This window comes from Brachypodium distachyon, chromosome 1 (genome assembly GCF_000005505.3).
Source record: "Brachypodium distachyon strain Bd21 chromosome 1, Brachypodium_distachyon_v3.0, whole genome shotgun sequence".
NCBI lineage: Eukaryota > Viridiplantae > Streptophyta > Magnoliopsida > Poales > Poaceae > Brachypodium > Brachypodium distachyon.
In genome coordinates this window covers 23701223-23715354 of record NC_016131.3, presented here as the reverse complement: position 1 = coordinate 23715354, position 14132 = coordinate 23701223, and the positions used below count along the sequence as shown (strand labels likewise).

At 42.2% G+C, this 14132-nt stretch overlaps 1 protein-coding gene across 1 annotated transcript; it reads left to right on the top strand.

Moving 5' to 3' along the window:
- Window positions 1–10118: 10118 nt before the first annotated feature.
- LOC100838568 lies at window positions 10119–13199 on the top strand. Its single transcript, XM_003563109.4, has 3 exons — window positions 10119–10497; window positions 10605–10748; window positions 12812–13199. Exons 1-3 carry the CDS (start codon window positions 10270–10272, stop codon window positions 12953–12955), a joined length of 516 nt encoding a protein of 171 aa, XP_003563157.1. The 5' UTR covers window positions 10119–10269; the 3' UTR covers window positions 12956–13199.
- Window positions 13200–14132: the final 933 nt, after the last annotated feature.

The window sequence follows — 14132 nt, the reverse complement described above, 5'->3', positions numbered from 1 at the left end:
CTGGATTCGGAACAGTGAAGCTATGATTGTTATTTTGGATCTCATTGAGGAATTAAGATCATTGTCCTTGGTGGAATAGAATCTCCGGCGACTCCTAAAGGATCACATCCCACGGCTCCGATCAAATCAGAGAATCTACTGGAAGAACAGATGCACTATTCAATGTACTAAATTTGGTGATGAAAACTCCAAGTTTTTTCATTCCATAGCAACTAAAGCGCTAAGGTGCAATGCTATTCCTCAACTTCGTCGCCCGAATGGCTCCATTGCTAATCTTCATCATGAGAAAGCTGAGGTTCTTTGGTCCACATTCAGTGACAGAATGGGCCAGGCTTCTAACTGCCACATGCATTTCAATTTATCTGAGCTTATTCATGTGGAGGGAGTTGATCTTCAACAGCTTTCAAGCCCTTTTTCTCTCGAGGAAATTGAGCTTGTGATCAAGATCATGCATGTGGATCGATCTCCTAGTCCGGATGGCTTTAATGGATTGTTCTTCAAGCGGTGTTGGAACATCATCAAGCTGTGTCTCAACTCCTCATTCATTTCTCTTATCCCGAAGGTGCATTCGTCGGAGTCTGTCAATGCCTTTCGACTGATCTCGCTCCTTAATTCGTGCCTTAAATTGATTACCAAGATCTTGGCTACCCGTCTCCAGTGCGTTATCCTGAAGTTAATTCACAAGAACTAATACGGTTTCCTCAAGTCTCGCTCTATCCAGGATTGTCTTGCTTGGACCCTTGAGTACATTCATCAATGCAAGCAATCCCGATGAGAGGTGGTGGTCATCAAGTTGGATTTTGAGAAAGCCTTTAACATGGTTGATCACTCAGCTATCCTTCAGGTTCTTCACCACTTAGGCTTTGACGATCGGTGGATTGGTTGGATCAGAAACATACTTTCCTCTGGTACCTCTGTTGTTCTCCTCAATGGCATCCTAGGCAAATTCTTCCATTGTCGAAGGGGAGTTAGGCAAGGCGATCCCCTGTCCCCACTTCTCTTCGTTCTCGCAGCTGACCTCATTCAAGCAATTATTAACAGAGCTTTCCGGATGAACCTTTTTTGGTTACCCATACCTAATGGTGATGAAGACTTTCCAATTGTCCAATATGCAGATGACACATTGTTCCTCATGCAAGCCTCAAGTCAGCAACTCCAGCCTTTGCCTTAAGGCTCTCTTGGAATCCTTTGCACAAACCACGGGTCTTAGAGTGAATTTCACCGAATCTTGTATTAGTCCCATCAACGTGCCTCCTCACAGAACAGAGCTCTTGGCTGGTATCTTGGGATGTAAAATTGGTTCCTTTCCCTTTACTTACTTGGGTCTTCCGGTGGGGACAACTAGGTCAAAAATACAGGACCTCATGCCTGTGATTGACCGCATTGATCGCCGCCTTACAGTTTGCTCGTCCTTTCTCTCTTTTGGGGGTCGGTTGCAGGTGGTTAAATATGTGTTGTCCACTTTGCCTTCTTATACCCTAAGCATACTTAAAGTTCAGGAGGGATTCATTGAGGCTATTGATAAAAGACGGAGGGTGGCACTTTGGAATAAGTCTGAAAAGGCTTTGGTCACTTGGGAACATGTCTGCAAGCTCAGGAGGCAAGGTGGGCTGGGCATTTTGAATCTTCACCTCTATAACAAGGCTCAGTTGATGAAGTTTCTCTTCAAGTTCTTTAATAAAGATGATGCTCCTTGGGTCAGCCTCATTTGGAACTCTCACTATGTCTCTTCGCTGCCTCGACCATCTCATACCAAATTAAGGATCCTTCTGGTGGAGGGACTTACTCAATCTTCTTCCTGACTTCAAAGACATCTCTCGCTGCCTCCCAGGATGTGGCACTACAAAAATTTCCCTTTGGAATGATGATTGGGAAGGAGGATGCCTGAGCACAAGATTTCCTAGAATTTTTTCTTTTGCCACAGATATGAATGCACGTCTTCAGAGACTTTTCGAGGTGGCGGATCCTATGGAAATGTTCTCCCTCCCTTTAACCACTTAAGCTTTGGAGGAATTTCATTTCATTTGGGAGCTCTTCAATTCTGTGGCAATTGATCCTAAGGACAAAGACACTTGGTTAAGCATCTGGGGGAATGGCTCCTTTAAACCCAGTCACTACTATAAACATTGCCTGTCCACCAGCCGAAATTCTGGGCTCTTCGGTAGAATCTGGAAAAATAAATGTGTCCCCAAGCTGAAAGGTTTCTGCTGACTTCTCTCGCAGGACCGTCTGAATACTAGAGATCTCTTAGACCGCAAGAACTGCAATAAGGATGGTGTGGTCTCCAACGTGCTTTGTTCCTTGGGCTCTAGAGAAACCAGTGACCACTTGTTTTTCAGATGCAATTTTAGCATCTCTTGCTGGGCCTCCATTGGTTTTGATCCCTTGCCGCAAGGGTCTTTCTCGAACATCATTAAAGGAGCACGATCCTCGGTTCCTGCTACCTTTTTCAAGGAAGTCTTTATCACGGCATGCTGGCACATTTGGAAGCAAAGGAATGGGCTTATCTTCAATCAAATAGGTCTCTCTAGAGCCTCATGGTTTCATGTAACATCCAAAAATTCAAAACCTTTCATATGCATTGCATCCATGAGCATCATGCCACAATTGCATATTTGAATTTAAATTTGAATCTCAAAAGGCTTTAAAAGACTTTGTTTCAATTTAAACCCTAGGGTTTACACCCGTTTGAACTTTGGATCTTCAAACCAATAGGGTTTATATATAAAAGGGGTTTATTGCATATATATATAAGCTATCCCATAATTTTTGGATAATTATTTGGAGTTGAAAAACTATTTTCTTTAAATAGTTATATAGCCCTAAAGGCATTTATAGGGCAAATGTATTTTTATATATTTTATTTTGAGGGGAAATTTCTCCTAAAAGTTGTATCATGATAGAACATGATTTTACAAATTTTCTAGAATTTATTTGGACCAATTTGGAGTTCAAAATCAAAAGATATCAAAGAAATAAGAAAAACAGAAAAAGAAAAGGCTAAAGAAAAAAAAAGGGGAAAACAGACCGGCCCGGCCGAATTGGGCTGAACCGGCCCAACTTCCCGCGCGCGCCTGAGCCAGCCCAGCCAGCCCAACAAGCGCCCGCACCCGTGAGTCACTGACAGGTGGGGCCCACCTGCCAGTCTTCGTCTTCCCCGGAATCACGCCCGCGACGCGCGCGCGCTTTCCTTCTTCGCCGCCGCGCGCTCACCGCCAGATTTCCCTCGCTCCGTCCTTTAATCCTCGAGCCCGTCCGCGTCCTTATAAAGCCCTCTTCCTCCTCTTCTTTTCCCCTCTGTTTGCCCGCACCCGCACGCGCCCACGCTGCCGGAATCCCTCGCCGGAGTAGCTCGTCGTCGCCGTCGTTCCCGAGCTCGAAGCCAAGCCACCGGTGAGCCAAGCTCCATCCCCCTTGCCGTTTCCTTACCCCCGAAGCCTCGCGCATCCCGTGACGCGCCCGATTTTTCCTTTAGGTCACCGGAGAAGCCGCGTCGCCGCTCGCCCGAAGCTCCGCCGCTCGCCGTCGTCTTCGCGTCGTCCTAGGAAAGGCGTCCGACCGCCCCGAGGAGCGCCAACCCCATCATCGTCTTCGCCGTGCCACGCCGCCTCATCTCCACGCTTCCCCGACCCAAATCCCCACCGGAACCGCCCGCCGCCGCGTCCCCGCGCTCGCCGGAGCTCCGCCGGAACCCTAGCGCCGCCGGTAATCTCCCATGTTCCATCTCAACCGTCCATTTCATCCCAACGGTCCAGATTAGATCCTGGATTTTAATTTAATCGAACCGGTACGCACCTATTAGAACGTGACACGTGGCCCTGCGTAATAAAAATAAAAATGTAATTTAAATCCCCGGAATAATTAAATGGCACTTTTGCAGAAAAGCCCATGTAACTTGAAATGATCATAACTTTTAAACCCTTTGGCCAAATTTGACAAACTTTACCTTTTTGGAAAGCTCTCAACCTGTAGAATCTTTTGGCACTGTTTAAATTTGAATTTCAATAATTTAATTACATTCAAATTACAGAATGGATTTTAATGCCTTTTAATTCATAAATAATTATTTAGAAGTCCTTTTTTAATGAAACCAGTGCCCAAAAATTTGTTTTATTGTCCTCTGTCCAATGGGACAGAGAAATAAATATTTTAAATTAATTTATTTGGCTGATGCCAATAAAACCTTATTTTAGGGTTTAAACCCTAGCCTTTGCTATTTGTTTAAAACTCTAATTACATGTGCTTAATTATTAATGCCTTGGACCAGTAGATCACCCGAATAAAATCAACCCACTCATGTCACATGTTTTGCATTACATCATGGCATACATATATTCTTTTGTTTGTATGGTGTGTTTATGTATGCAATGTTTATATTGTTTAGTTTTCTCGGAGAGCGAACTGTGTGATTGTGAAGAGTGCTTGAATACCAACTGCTATCAAGGCAAGTCCACTTTGACCATCAACCTATTATTTTATTATGCACTAGATTTTATTAGTTGCATTGTTAGGATTATTATTGTATCTATGCTATGCTATGATTCTCCTAGTAGTATAGGATACCCTTGCCATGACCTCACCACCAATTGCCATCGCAGTAGTAAAATGCTATGCTATGATAATATATGAGGGTGGTATTATTACAATGTGATACTATTGAATTACAATATGGTTTTCCTAGTGTATGGCAAAACAAGTAATTCAATGAACCGTCCTGGGTGGGCTGCTTTGAGGAAGTGGAGATGTATGCGACGTCAGATCCATTTCTATGAGTCGTCTCGCCATTTCTATGGGAGCGCCTACGTTGCAACTGAGGAATGCCACCCGGGGTAACCAGAGACTGGACTAGCTTCCTGTTTAGTAGCTTCCAGTACAACCACATGGTATTATGGGCTCTGCCACGATGGATGTAAAAAATATGAACCCGGATCCGAGGTGACATCGGTATGTAGCAGTGTAGGTGGGGGCACGTCCCTCAGGTGGTCTGGGGGATTATGTTCTGAAAATTCCTGTAATCGATGCCGTTGCTACTCCACCTGGAGGACAGTAAGGGATTAACACGTCGATTTCTTGTGGGTAAAGTGTACCACCTCTCGACAGTGTCAAACTAAGTACTTAGCCGTGTCCCCGATTATGGACAATTATGAGCAATTAGATATTGGGGCTGTAAGGAAGGTCTCACTCATTCCAATTTCATAATAAAACGAATGGATTGAACCGGGTATGAGCATTGATGTTTCTACTCAATGTGCCTAGGTTAATAGGAGCATGGGTGTTTCTACCCCGTGTCCAACAGAATTCAAAACTATTTGTTTAAAAATGATAGGATTGAACAATGATGCTTTTATGCAAACAGCCAAACTCCACATAGCCAAATTATGCATGTACTTGGTAGGTCCTTTATAACTCTGCTGAACTTGCCAATACATTCAAATGCATTGACCATGTAGTGGCTGCAATTAACAATGCAGGTGGATCCGACGATGAGTGAGGTTCGTCGTTATGTTGCGGGTCATTTGCCTACATATTAACATGCTCTCACCTTGGAGTAGTTGAGGCCCTTATGTTCTACTCTTTTCCACTGCAGTATTTTGAAACATCGTTTTATGATGATGAAACAGTATTTGTTTTATGCTGGCAAGGGGTCATGCGAGGTTGTAAGTACTATTTAAATTCTGGATGATGCAATGTAATAAAGTACGTTTGACATTTGTTTCTGTATATTTCATCATGAAACTGTGTGTGCTAGTGAGTCGATCTAGGGGACAGGACTAGCGGGCGGCCGTTGGCTGGTTAAGCCCAACCAGCCAACGGCCCTAATATAGAAACTTACCGTTTCCTTAATCCAGTCAATCCTAATTAGGAAATCCTGATCTGAATCACGCGCTCACCAAACCATCATGCGTCGCGCGCACTAAAAACCCATGACCCCTGCACGACCCCACCGCTGTCCGGAGAACAAGCGCGCACCGAGTAGTGCAATTAGGTAGTTCCTGATTAGCTTGGCTTAATTAGGCATGAGGAAAAGTCATGAACGTCCAATTCACATGCTACTAGACGTCTCACGTGCATGCATGTTCATTTAATTCGGTTTAACTTTTCAAAACGTCATAACTTCCAAAACAAGCATCAGAATTATGATCTGTTTTCACTACTGGCTCTATCACGGCGAGATCTTCAATGCTAGATCCCATTTTGGTATATTTTGACAAATATTTTTGAAAAGCAACTGTTGTGCTAAATTATGCAACTTTTCATCCTTGTTTTGCAACTTTATCTGCAGTGCCACATTGAAGCAAAAGTTGATATAACGAACACAACATTGCAAACAAAATGAGTCAAAGTTGCTTGCAATACACTCAAAAATTGACAACAGAAATCAACATTGGAACGATAGTTACTTGTTAAGGAGTCAACATTGTGAACACCATGGCAAAGTCGTTTATAAAGAATCCAAAGTTGTTACGCTTTCATAGTAGCAACTTCTATTAATCCGTCGCCAACTTTATCATTTACGCTAGCACTTTGTCTTCTGTGTTGACAACTTTTCACATACTAGCAACCTTGGGTGCTATACTATCAACTTTGATCACATAGTTCTGATTTTGGTTTGTATATCGGCAACTTTGACGATCATACTAGCAATTTTGTCTACTCTATCTGCAATTTTGACTAACAAACTATCAACTTTTCCTTTTATACTGACAACTTTGACTCGGATACTAGTAACTTTGACCACTATATCAACAACTTTCCCTCAGATAGTAGCAATTTTGGTTACCAGTTACAATTTTGACTATCATACTAGCAAATTTGGCTGCTATACCAGCAACTGTCTTTTATACTGACAAATTTGGCTTCTATACCGGCAACTTTGACTCACATCGTAGCAACTTTGGTTAACAGTGACAACTTTGACTCACACACTAGCAACTTTGGGTCCTTTACCAGCAACGTTCACACACATATTAGCAACTTTGGTTCACTATCAAAGTATCAACTTTGACTGCGATACCGGCAACTTTCACACACATATTAGTAACTTTGGTTCACTACAAATTATCAGTTTTGGCTACTATATTGGTAAGTTTTAATCACATAGTAGCAATTTTGGTTGACTATCATATTAGCAACTTTTCTGCTATACCGACAACTTTGACTACCAGATTATAACCTTTGACTACTTTGACTCACATATTAGCAATTTTGACTTACATATTAGCCACTTTGACATATATACTAGCAACTTTTGTTTCTATATCAGCAACTTTGAATATCAGGTTATCAACTTTGGTTTTTATACTGACAACTTTAATTCACATACTAACAACTATGGTGGACTATCATACTATGAAATTTGGCTACTATACTAGCAATTTTTCACATACTAGCAACTTTGTCGCTATATTCGCAACTTTTTAGTATTAGCAATTTTGGCTACTATACCGGAAATTTTAACTCAAATATTAGCAATTTGGGTTTCTATATCGGCAACTTTGACTCACATACTAGCAACTTTGGCTTTTATATCGGCAACTTTGACTCACATACTAGCAACTTTGGCTTCTATATCGGCAACTTTGACTCACATACTAGCAACTTCGTCTTCTGTATCGACAACTTTGACAATCATACTAGCAACTTTGTCTTCTATACTAACAATTTTGACTCACATACTAGCAACTTTGGCTGCTATAACGACAATTTTCATTCACATACTAGCAACTCTGTTGTTGAATGTAGCAACTCTATGATTCTTCTAAGAAACTATTTCTCAACTGTTTAGCATCTAAAACAGGCAAACCTAGTGCCAACAGTGTATCATAGGCATGGCACACTATATGGTTGATTTCTCAACATCGGATCATAGGACAATACCAACAGGCCCACGGGGAGAGCGACTGATGCATGAACTTTGATGTTTATTACCTTGTTTTTCCATGAAATTTGTGTCACTTTAGATGTTAGAAACGATCTCATACTGGAAACTTAGTTCTCATACTAGCATATTTTGCTCATATACCGGTGGTATTTTTTGTTTCTCTCTTAAACATTGGCTCCTACACTAACAATTTTTTTGTGTGTGCGATAGCAACTTTCACTAATGTGTTGGCAACTTTGGCTTGTGTGCTGGCATTTTTGCACGCACATTGACAACTTTAACCTCTATACTAGCAATTTTCGTTCACATAATAGAAAACTCTAACTCTTATACCGGCAACTTTAGTCCTCATGTAAGCAACTTTGGCTCGTATACTGACAACTTTGAATCTCATACTAGTAATGTGTGACAATTTTGTCTTTTATGCTCGCAACTTTCCTAATAAAACGGTCAACTTTGTCTTTTGTTCTCGCAATCTTCGATGGGTACAAAAATTGGGCAAAAAATATGGCTAAAAGCAACTATTTTGGGTATTTTAGCAAGTAATTTTTTGAGCGAATTTTAGCAACTAATTATTCAGATTTAGCAACTAACTACATGTCTTCGGCAACTTTACATTCAAAAATCAGCTTGTGTCGTCCTGCTGTCACTTTTTTCCATGGGCCACAGCCCACCTTTCTCTTCCTTCTTCATTTTCCTTCTTGGGCCGCACCTACTCCTCTTGGCCCATGTTGTGGCCGACCGCATCTACTGGCCCATTTGATCTACGGAGTCGTCTTCCTCCTGGCGTTCAACCTCGAGAAGCAATTCCAGTGGATGCTCTTGAATTGGTCCTACAATTCTCTCTCCCCATAACGATTTCTCCTCAAACTAATACATGGGAATTATTTGCCTTCACCCCACGAATCCATTATGCCCTTTAGCTCCCTGTTTCATCTCCTTTATCTTCTCCAATTTGAAGATTGTTTTTCTGTTGCTATTGAGCAGTCATAGGCACCGGCACCACCAAATCACTAACCTAACAGGCGAATCACATCCGGTCAGCACGAAGACACATGCCAGCCCCTTCCCATCCCGCCGGAATCCATCACTGTGCCGTGGCGGCACCGCACGGCCAGCCCCGTCCCCGCCGCGCCGGATGTAGGGAGGAGGGGAAGAGGAGGGAGGAGAAGGAGAGGGAGGGAGCAGGCGGGAGGTGGGGGCAACAGGAAGCAGCAGAGGGAGATGGGGGTGTCGGGAGGCATGAGGGAGACTGGAGGATGGGGAAGGGCCAAGGGATGGTCAGAACTCAAAACGGATTGCGTGCACATGTGCTCGTTGCGTGCAGAAACTGCCAGAAAGTAGAAACCCACCTGGTCGGGGCGTGACCTGGCGGTTCGATCGTGCCGGCTCGATCGAACGACACGCGCGTGCGTGCGCTCGGACGCCAAAAAAAAAGTGCACCTGCACGTTCTAGCCATTGGGTTAATATATATAATGTCAGAATCTTTCCTACAATTTCCAGTAAAAAAAAGAACCGACTGACCATCCGGGGTAGGAATAGCATTAGCTCACCTACTTGTATCAATTAATAACTGTATGGTCCTGTTAACTAATACATGAAAGCTTTTTGTTGAGAATCCTGAATGGTATGACATGTTTACTCATGCAAATTTTAAAAATTTACCTTGGAGACTTTCAGGAAACTGTTATTCAAGCCTGGAGAAATTCTCATAATCGTTTCTCAACCGAGCTACAAAATGAGCTCATACTCAGCCCGTTTTGATCTCGAGTCGAGCTAAAATACGATTCTATCTCGGGCAACCCACAGTCTGTGGCCATAGACTAAACATGTTTGTTTCATCATTTGGAAGAAGTGGCATAGTAAATAGAGGTGCATTTTCAAAATTTAGAAACTAACTTGGCACCTTTAAAATAGAATTAGGACCGCAGGTGCATTTTATTCTTTAGTCAAACATCTTTGTAAAGCCAGAGATAACGACTTGAAAGAATTTTGTATCTCTTTACATTTCATCACGAGTTCATGAAGTCACGTACTCCCTCCGTTCCAAAATAAGTGTCGTGGATTTTATGTATAAAAAGAAAGTCATCTACCTTTCAACCTTTCGTCTCATATCAAGTGCCAAATATTACATTTACGTAGACGCTTTGTATGTATAAATAAAATTATATTTGGATAAATTTGACTGACTTGATTTGGAACCGAGGGAGTATTAAGTTGTTTGAAGTTAAGAAAGAAAGGAGGAGTTCCTGAAACTGAAATCATCGGTCGTCTTCCTCGGCAGTGTCCAACTGTGCAGCAACCTGACGGTAGTACCAATTCCATCCCCCTTCACGTCCTCAACTCAACCACCGCGCGAGAGCCCGTAGAGGCAACCGAACGAAATATGGCGCCGCCGCAGCCGGAGGAGCTGCGGAAGCCTTCACCGGCAGAGTCCCGGGAGTGGACGCTGCGGTTCCTCCAAGCCCTGGGCGTGGACGAGTCCCTCCCGGCCTCGGCGGAGCGCCCCGACGCCTACTCCGCCCTCATCCGTGCGCTCCTGTCCTCCGCCACCGTCTCCTCCTCCCCCGCGCCGCGCGTCTCCTGCACTCTCCTCGTCTCCTCCGCCGTGACGGTGAGCACCGGGCGCGCGTCTGTCGGCTTCCCCGTTTAGGAAACCGTGTGCCTAGTGACGCTGCTGCTCTGACCGGTGGCGTTGATCGGTTTCGGCTATATGTGCAGAACTCTTACAACACGCTCCACGGCGGCGCGGTGGCGGCCGTCGCGGAGGCCGTCGGGATGGCGTGCGCGCGCGCCGCCGCAGGGGATAAGGAGATGTTCCTCGGCGAGCTCAGCACCGCGTACCTCGCCGCCGCCCGCCTTGATGTGAGATCTACCGTCTACTTCCCCTCCTCAATTTTGCCAAACCGTAGTTTGTTTGTGTTTGTTGTCTCTTCGAACTTTTTAAACAATTTCTGACCCTAATTCAATACTTTCTGCGTGGGAATTGGGGGCAAGTTACTGCAGTGAGCTATTTGTGATTGAGAATTATAGTATGAGGTTCTATCTAATTCTATCGTTATGGTGAAGATTCTATCTAATACTGGTTCTGAGATTATATCAGGATTGCAAGACCCTATTTGCTAGACCTAGAAACAGTACATATGAACTTAGGCTATATAAATTCCAGGTGTTTTTTATTTTTATTGTACGTTTGCGACAACTAGGAAAGTGAGGGATCAAACATATGGAAGCTGTTTGGTCGGAACCACTGGGAAATCACAGTGGTACCTAGTAAGCTGTGAAGTGCATACACCACACACCCTGACGCCCTGATTGTGGCATCAGACGAGAACACCCTTTTCAAAGAAAAATGGGGACGGTTTGGTTTAGAGATTTCCCTCACACATAGCTACAATTTCATGTCAAGAATCCAAAGTTGCTACAACTGTGCAAGTCTAGCATGAATGACAACATAAATAACAAATGGAAGTATGGGAGTTTAATATTTGTATGCTTATATACTAGTACTATGTCATGGCCCTTGGTCATGGCATGGCTAAAAACTAGCATGGTAGATTTATAATTGGGGCCATGACAAGGTTTGTTCTGAAATATATAGTAGGACTTATGCTGCAGTTAGTTAATCTGCATCGGAGATGAAAAAAATGATTTAATTGCTGAGAACTGATACCAAATATTCACGAAATGCACATCATATAGTGATGTTTCATCATCTTATTAAAGATGTTTGAAGGACAATTAGTAGCATATTTCTTTAACCAGTCATGCATGTCTAAGAAATATTTTCAACCACGTTTGCCACTTCCTCATGTAACAGCTCACTAGATATTTCGTATCTGCATAAGCTCCCATCAAGTGTATGTTTCCCAGCAGAAGCTTTGTATCTTCCTTCCCAAAGGTTGAGTCCTTTTGTTCTTTACCTACATCAGAATTTGTTCTGCCATCCACTTTTTTCTTTTTGAATGTTAAAACATAAGCACTATTTATATTTGGGTCATCTTTATTGTTTAGTAGGAAATTATTTTTCATGTATTGCTGAGTGGCAACCAATGGTTTACTGAAAATTGAGAAGTGTTTTTTTTTCCGAAAGGAAAATTTAGAAGTGTTGCTAAAGAATAATAACTGTCAAGAATTATGGTTATGCATTATGATAGTGCTCGACAGGCTTTCATCCGCAAACAAGAGAATGGATTTCTGATTTCAAATATGATTCATTCAGATTTTGACTGCTGGAACATTTATATATAATCTGAGAAAAAGGCAGTGTGGGAGCTCGAGATATCTTGCAGACCAGTTTTTAGTAGTAATAAATTCACCCCTGGATATTGTGATGTGCAACTGAAGGGAGTTTTTGCCACCCCGTATTGGTTGTGGTTATGGAAAAGCTGGAAAGGGAGGTGACACACTTATTTTTACAAAGTTGGCAACAATCAGCACGCCATGTTAACACATGGTTTTTAAGTGGGCTTAGCTTGGACATGCGCTTTAGTGACCCAAATGTGTACTCCCTCCGTTCCAAAATATAGGGGGTATAACTTTTCTTGACGGTCAAACTTTATAAACTTTGACCAACCATAAAACAAAAAATCTAGTGTCAAATGTGTATCATTAGATACATTGTGAAATATATCTTCATATTATCTTGGTTTGACGTTGTAGATGTTGATATATTTAATTATATCGTTGGTCAAAGTATAGAAAATTTGACAGTGAACAAAAGTTATACACCATACATTTTGTAACGGAGGGAGTACTTGGTATGTACCATGAACCAAACAAACTGCCTGCACTGCACAAGTTAATTTGCTTGCTCTGTATTCACACATAACAAGCTAAGAGCGGAAATTTCCCATTTTCAAAACATTTCAATCCTGTAGGAGTAGAAGTACATTTGTATGTACCTTGATCCTTATCTGTTGATGCAGTCTGAAGTTGAAGTGGAAGGCCAGATACTGAGGAAGGGTAGGTCTGTCGTGGTTACTACAGTTGAATTTAGGCTCAAGGACACCAAGAAGCTCTGCTACACATCTCGAGCCACCTTCTACATCATGCCGGTGGCGAGCCTATGAATGAGTACACGAACAGTGTATTTACACGAACAGAGCTGTACATGAGCATATGTACTTCACTGAAAAATAAAGCAAACACCAAATTGCAATTTATCACTGTCAACTTTGTGAATTCTCCTCCACTTCAGTCGTTCTGGACCTATGTTGCGAAGTACTCGTCTGTTCCTTAATACTCCTCCGTGCCGAATTAACTGATGTGGATTTTACAGATTTTTATACAAATCAACGTCCATTAATTCAGAAATGGAAGGAGTATAACAAGTCTTAACTTTGTTTTAAGTCAACTTAAGTTCGACCAAGTTTTTAAGTCAACTTCTTAAGTTCGACCAAGTTTATAGTGACTTGAACAAAGTCAGGACTTCCTCAGAACAGAAAGGAATTAGTATTTGTTTATTGGCGTTTTATCGGTTGGTTGCTTTCCATCGATTTGTAGATTTGTAGATTGGGCGGTTCTCTGATTGCACTGCTTATGTTTTGGTAAAGAAGGATGTCTCAATTTTGACTAAATTTGAATGCATGTATACGCTAAGTTATGTCTAGATACATCCAAATTTTGACAAACTTGAGACATCTTTTGTTAGACGGTGAGAGTACTACTTTTGTTTTGACAGGCAATCATTCTCTCGTGTTAGCCTACATCGTCAAATAGACAGCGGAAGGAAAGAAAGAAAGATATGTTCTGGACTTCTGGTTTTCATTCAGAAGACATGAATTGCATCTCTCTAATAAGTACTCCCTTCAATTCTAAATTCTTGTTGTGGTTTTAGTTCAAATTTGAATCATGGTAACCTAATATTAAGGTTTGGTTTCTTTTTGGGAGGTTCCCTTTTGTTTCTACAGTTCTCTTAACCTGCTCCTGCTCAATGTCATTAGATTTTACCTGAGATTACTTGGGATTTAGATTTGAGTATTACTATAAGTTTTGTCCCATCGGAAAGGCTTTGCGAACGATCAAACGTGTACGAACTGCAATGTGCATCAAGATCATACAACAAATGCCATCGATGGTGCACATGCACTGTCGTACAAAAAGATCGCACGTTGTCTATAGCAGCTCTCGTGTCCCATTTGTTTCGGATTTCGAAGTGCTCTGTGTACGATTGTTTTGGTACGACAAGATTACGGTGCTTTTTCTTCACTCTATATTCCCAGCCCAAAACCCAGGCCCCACATTACG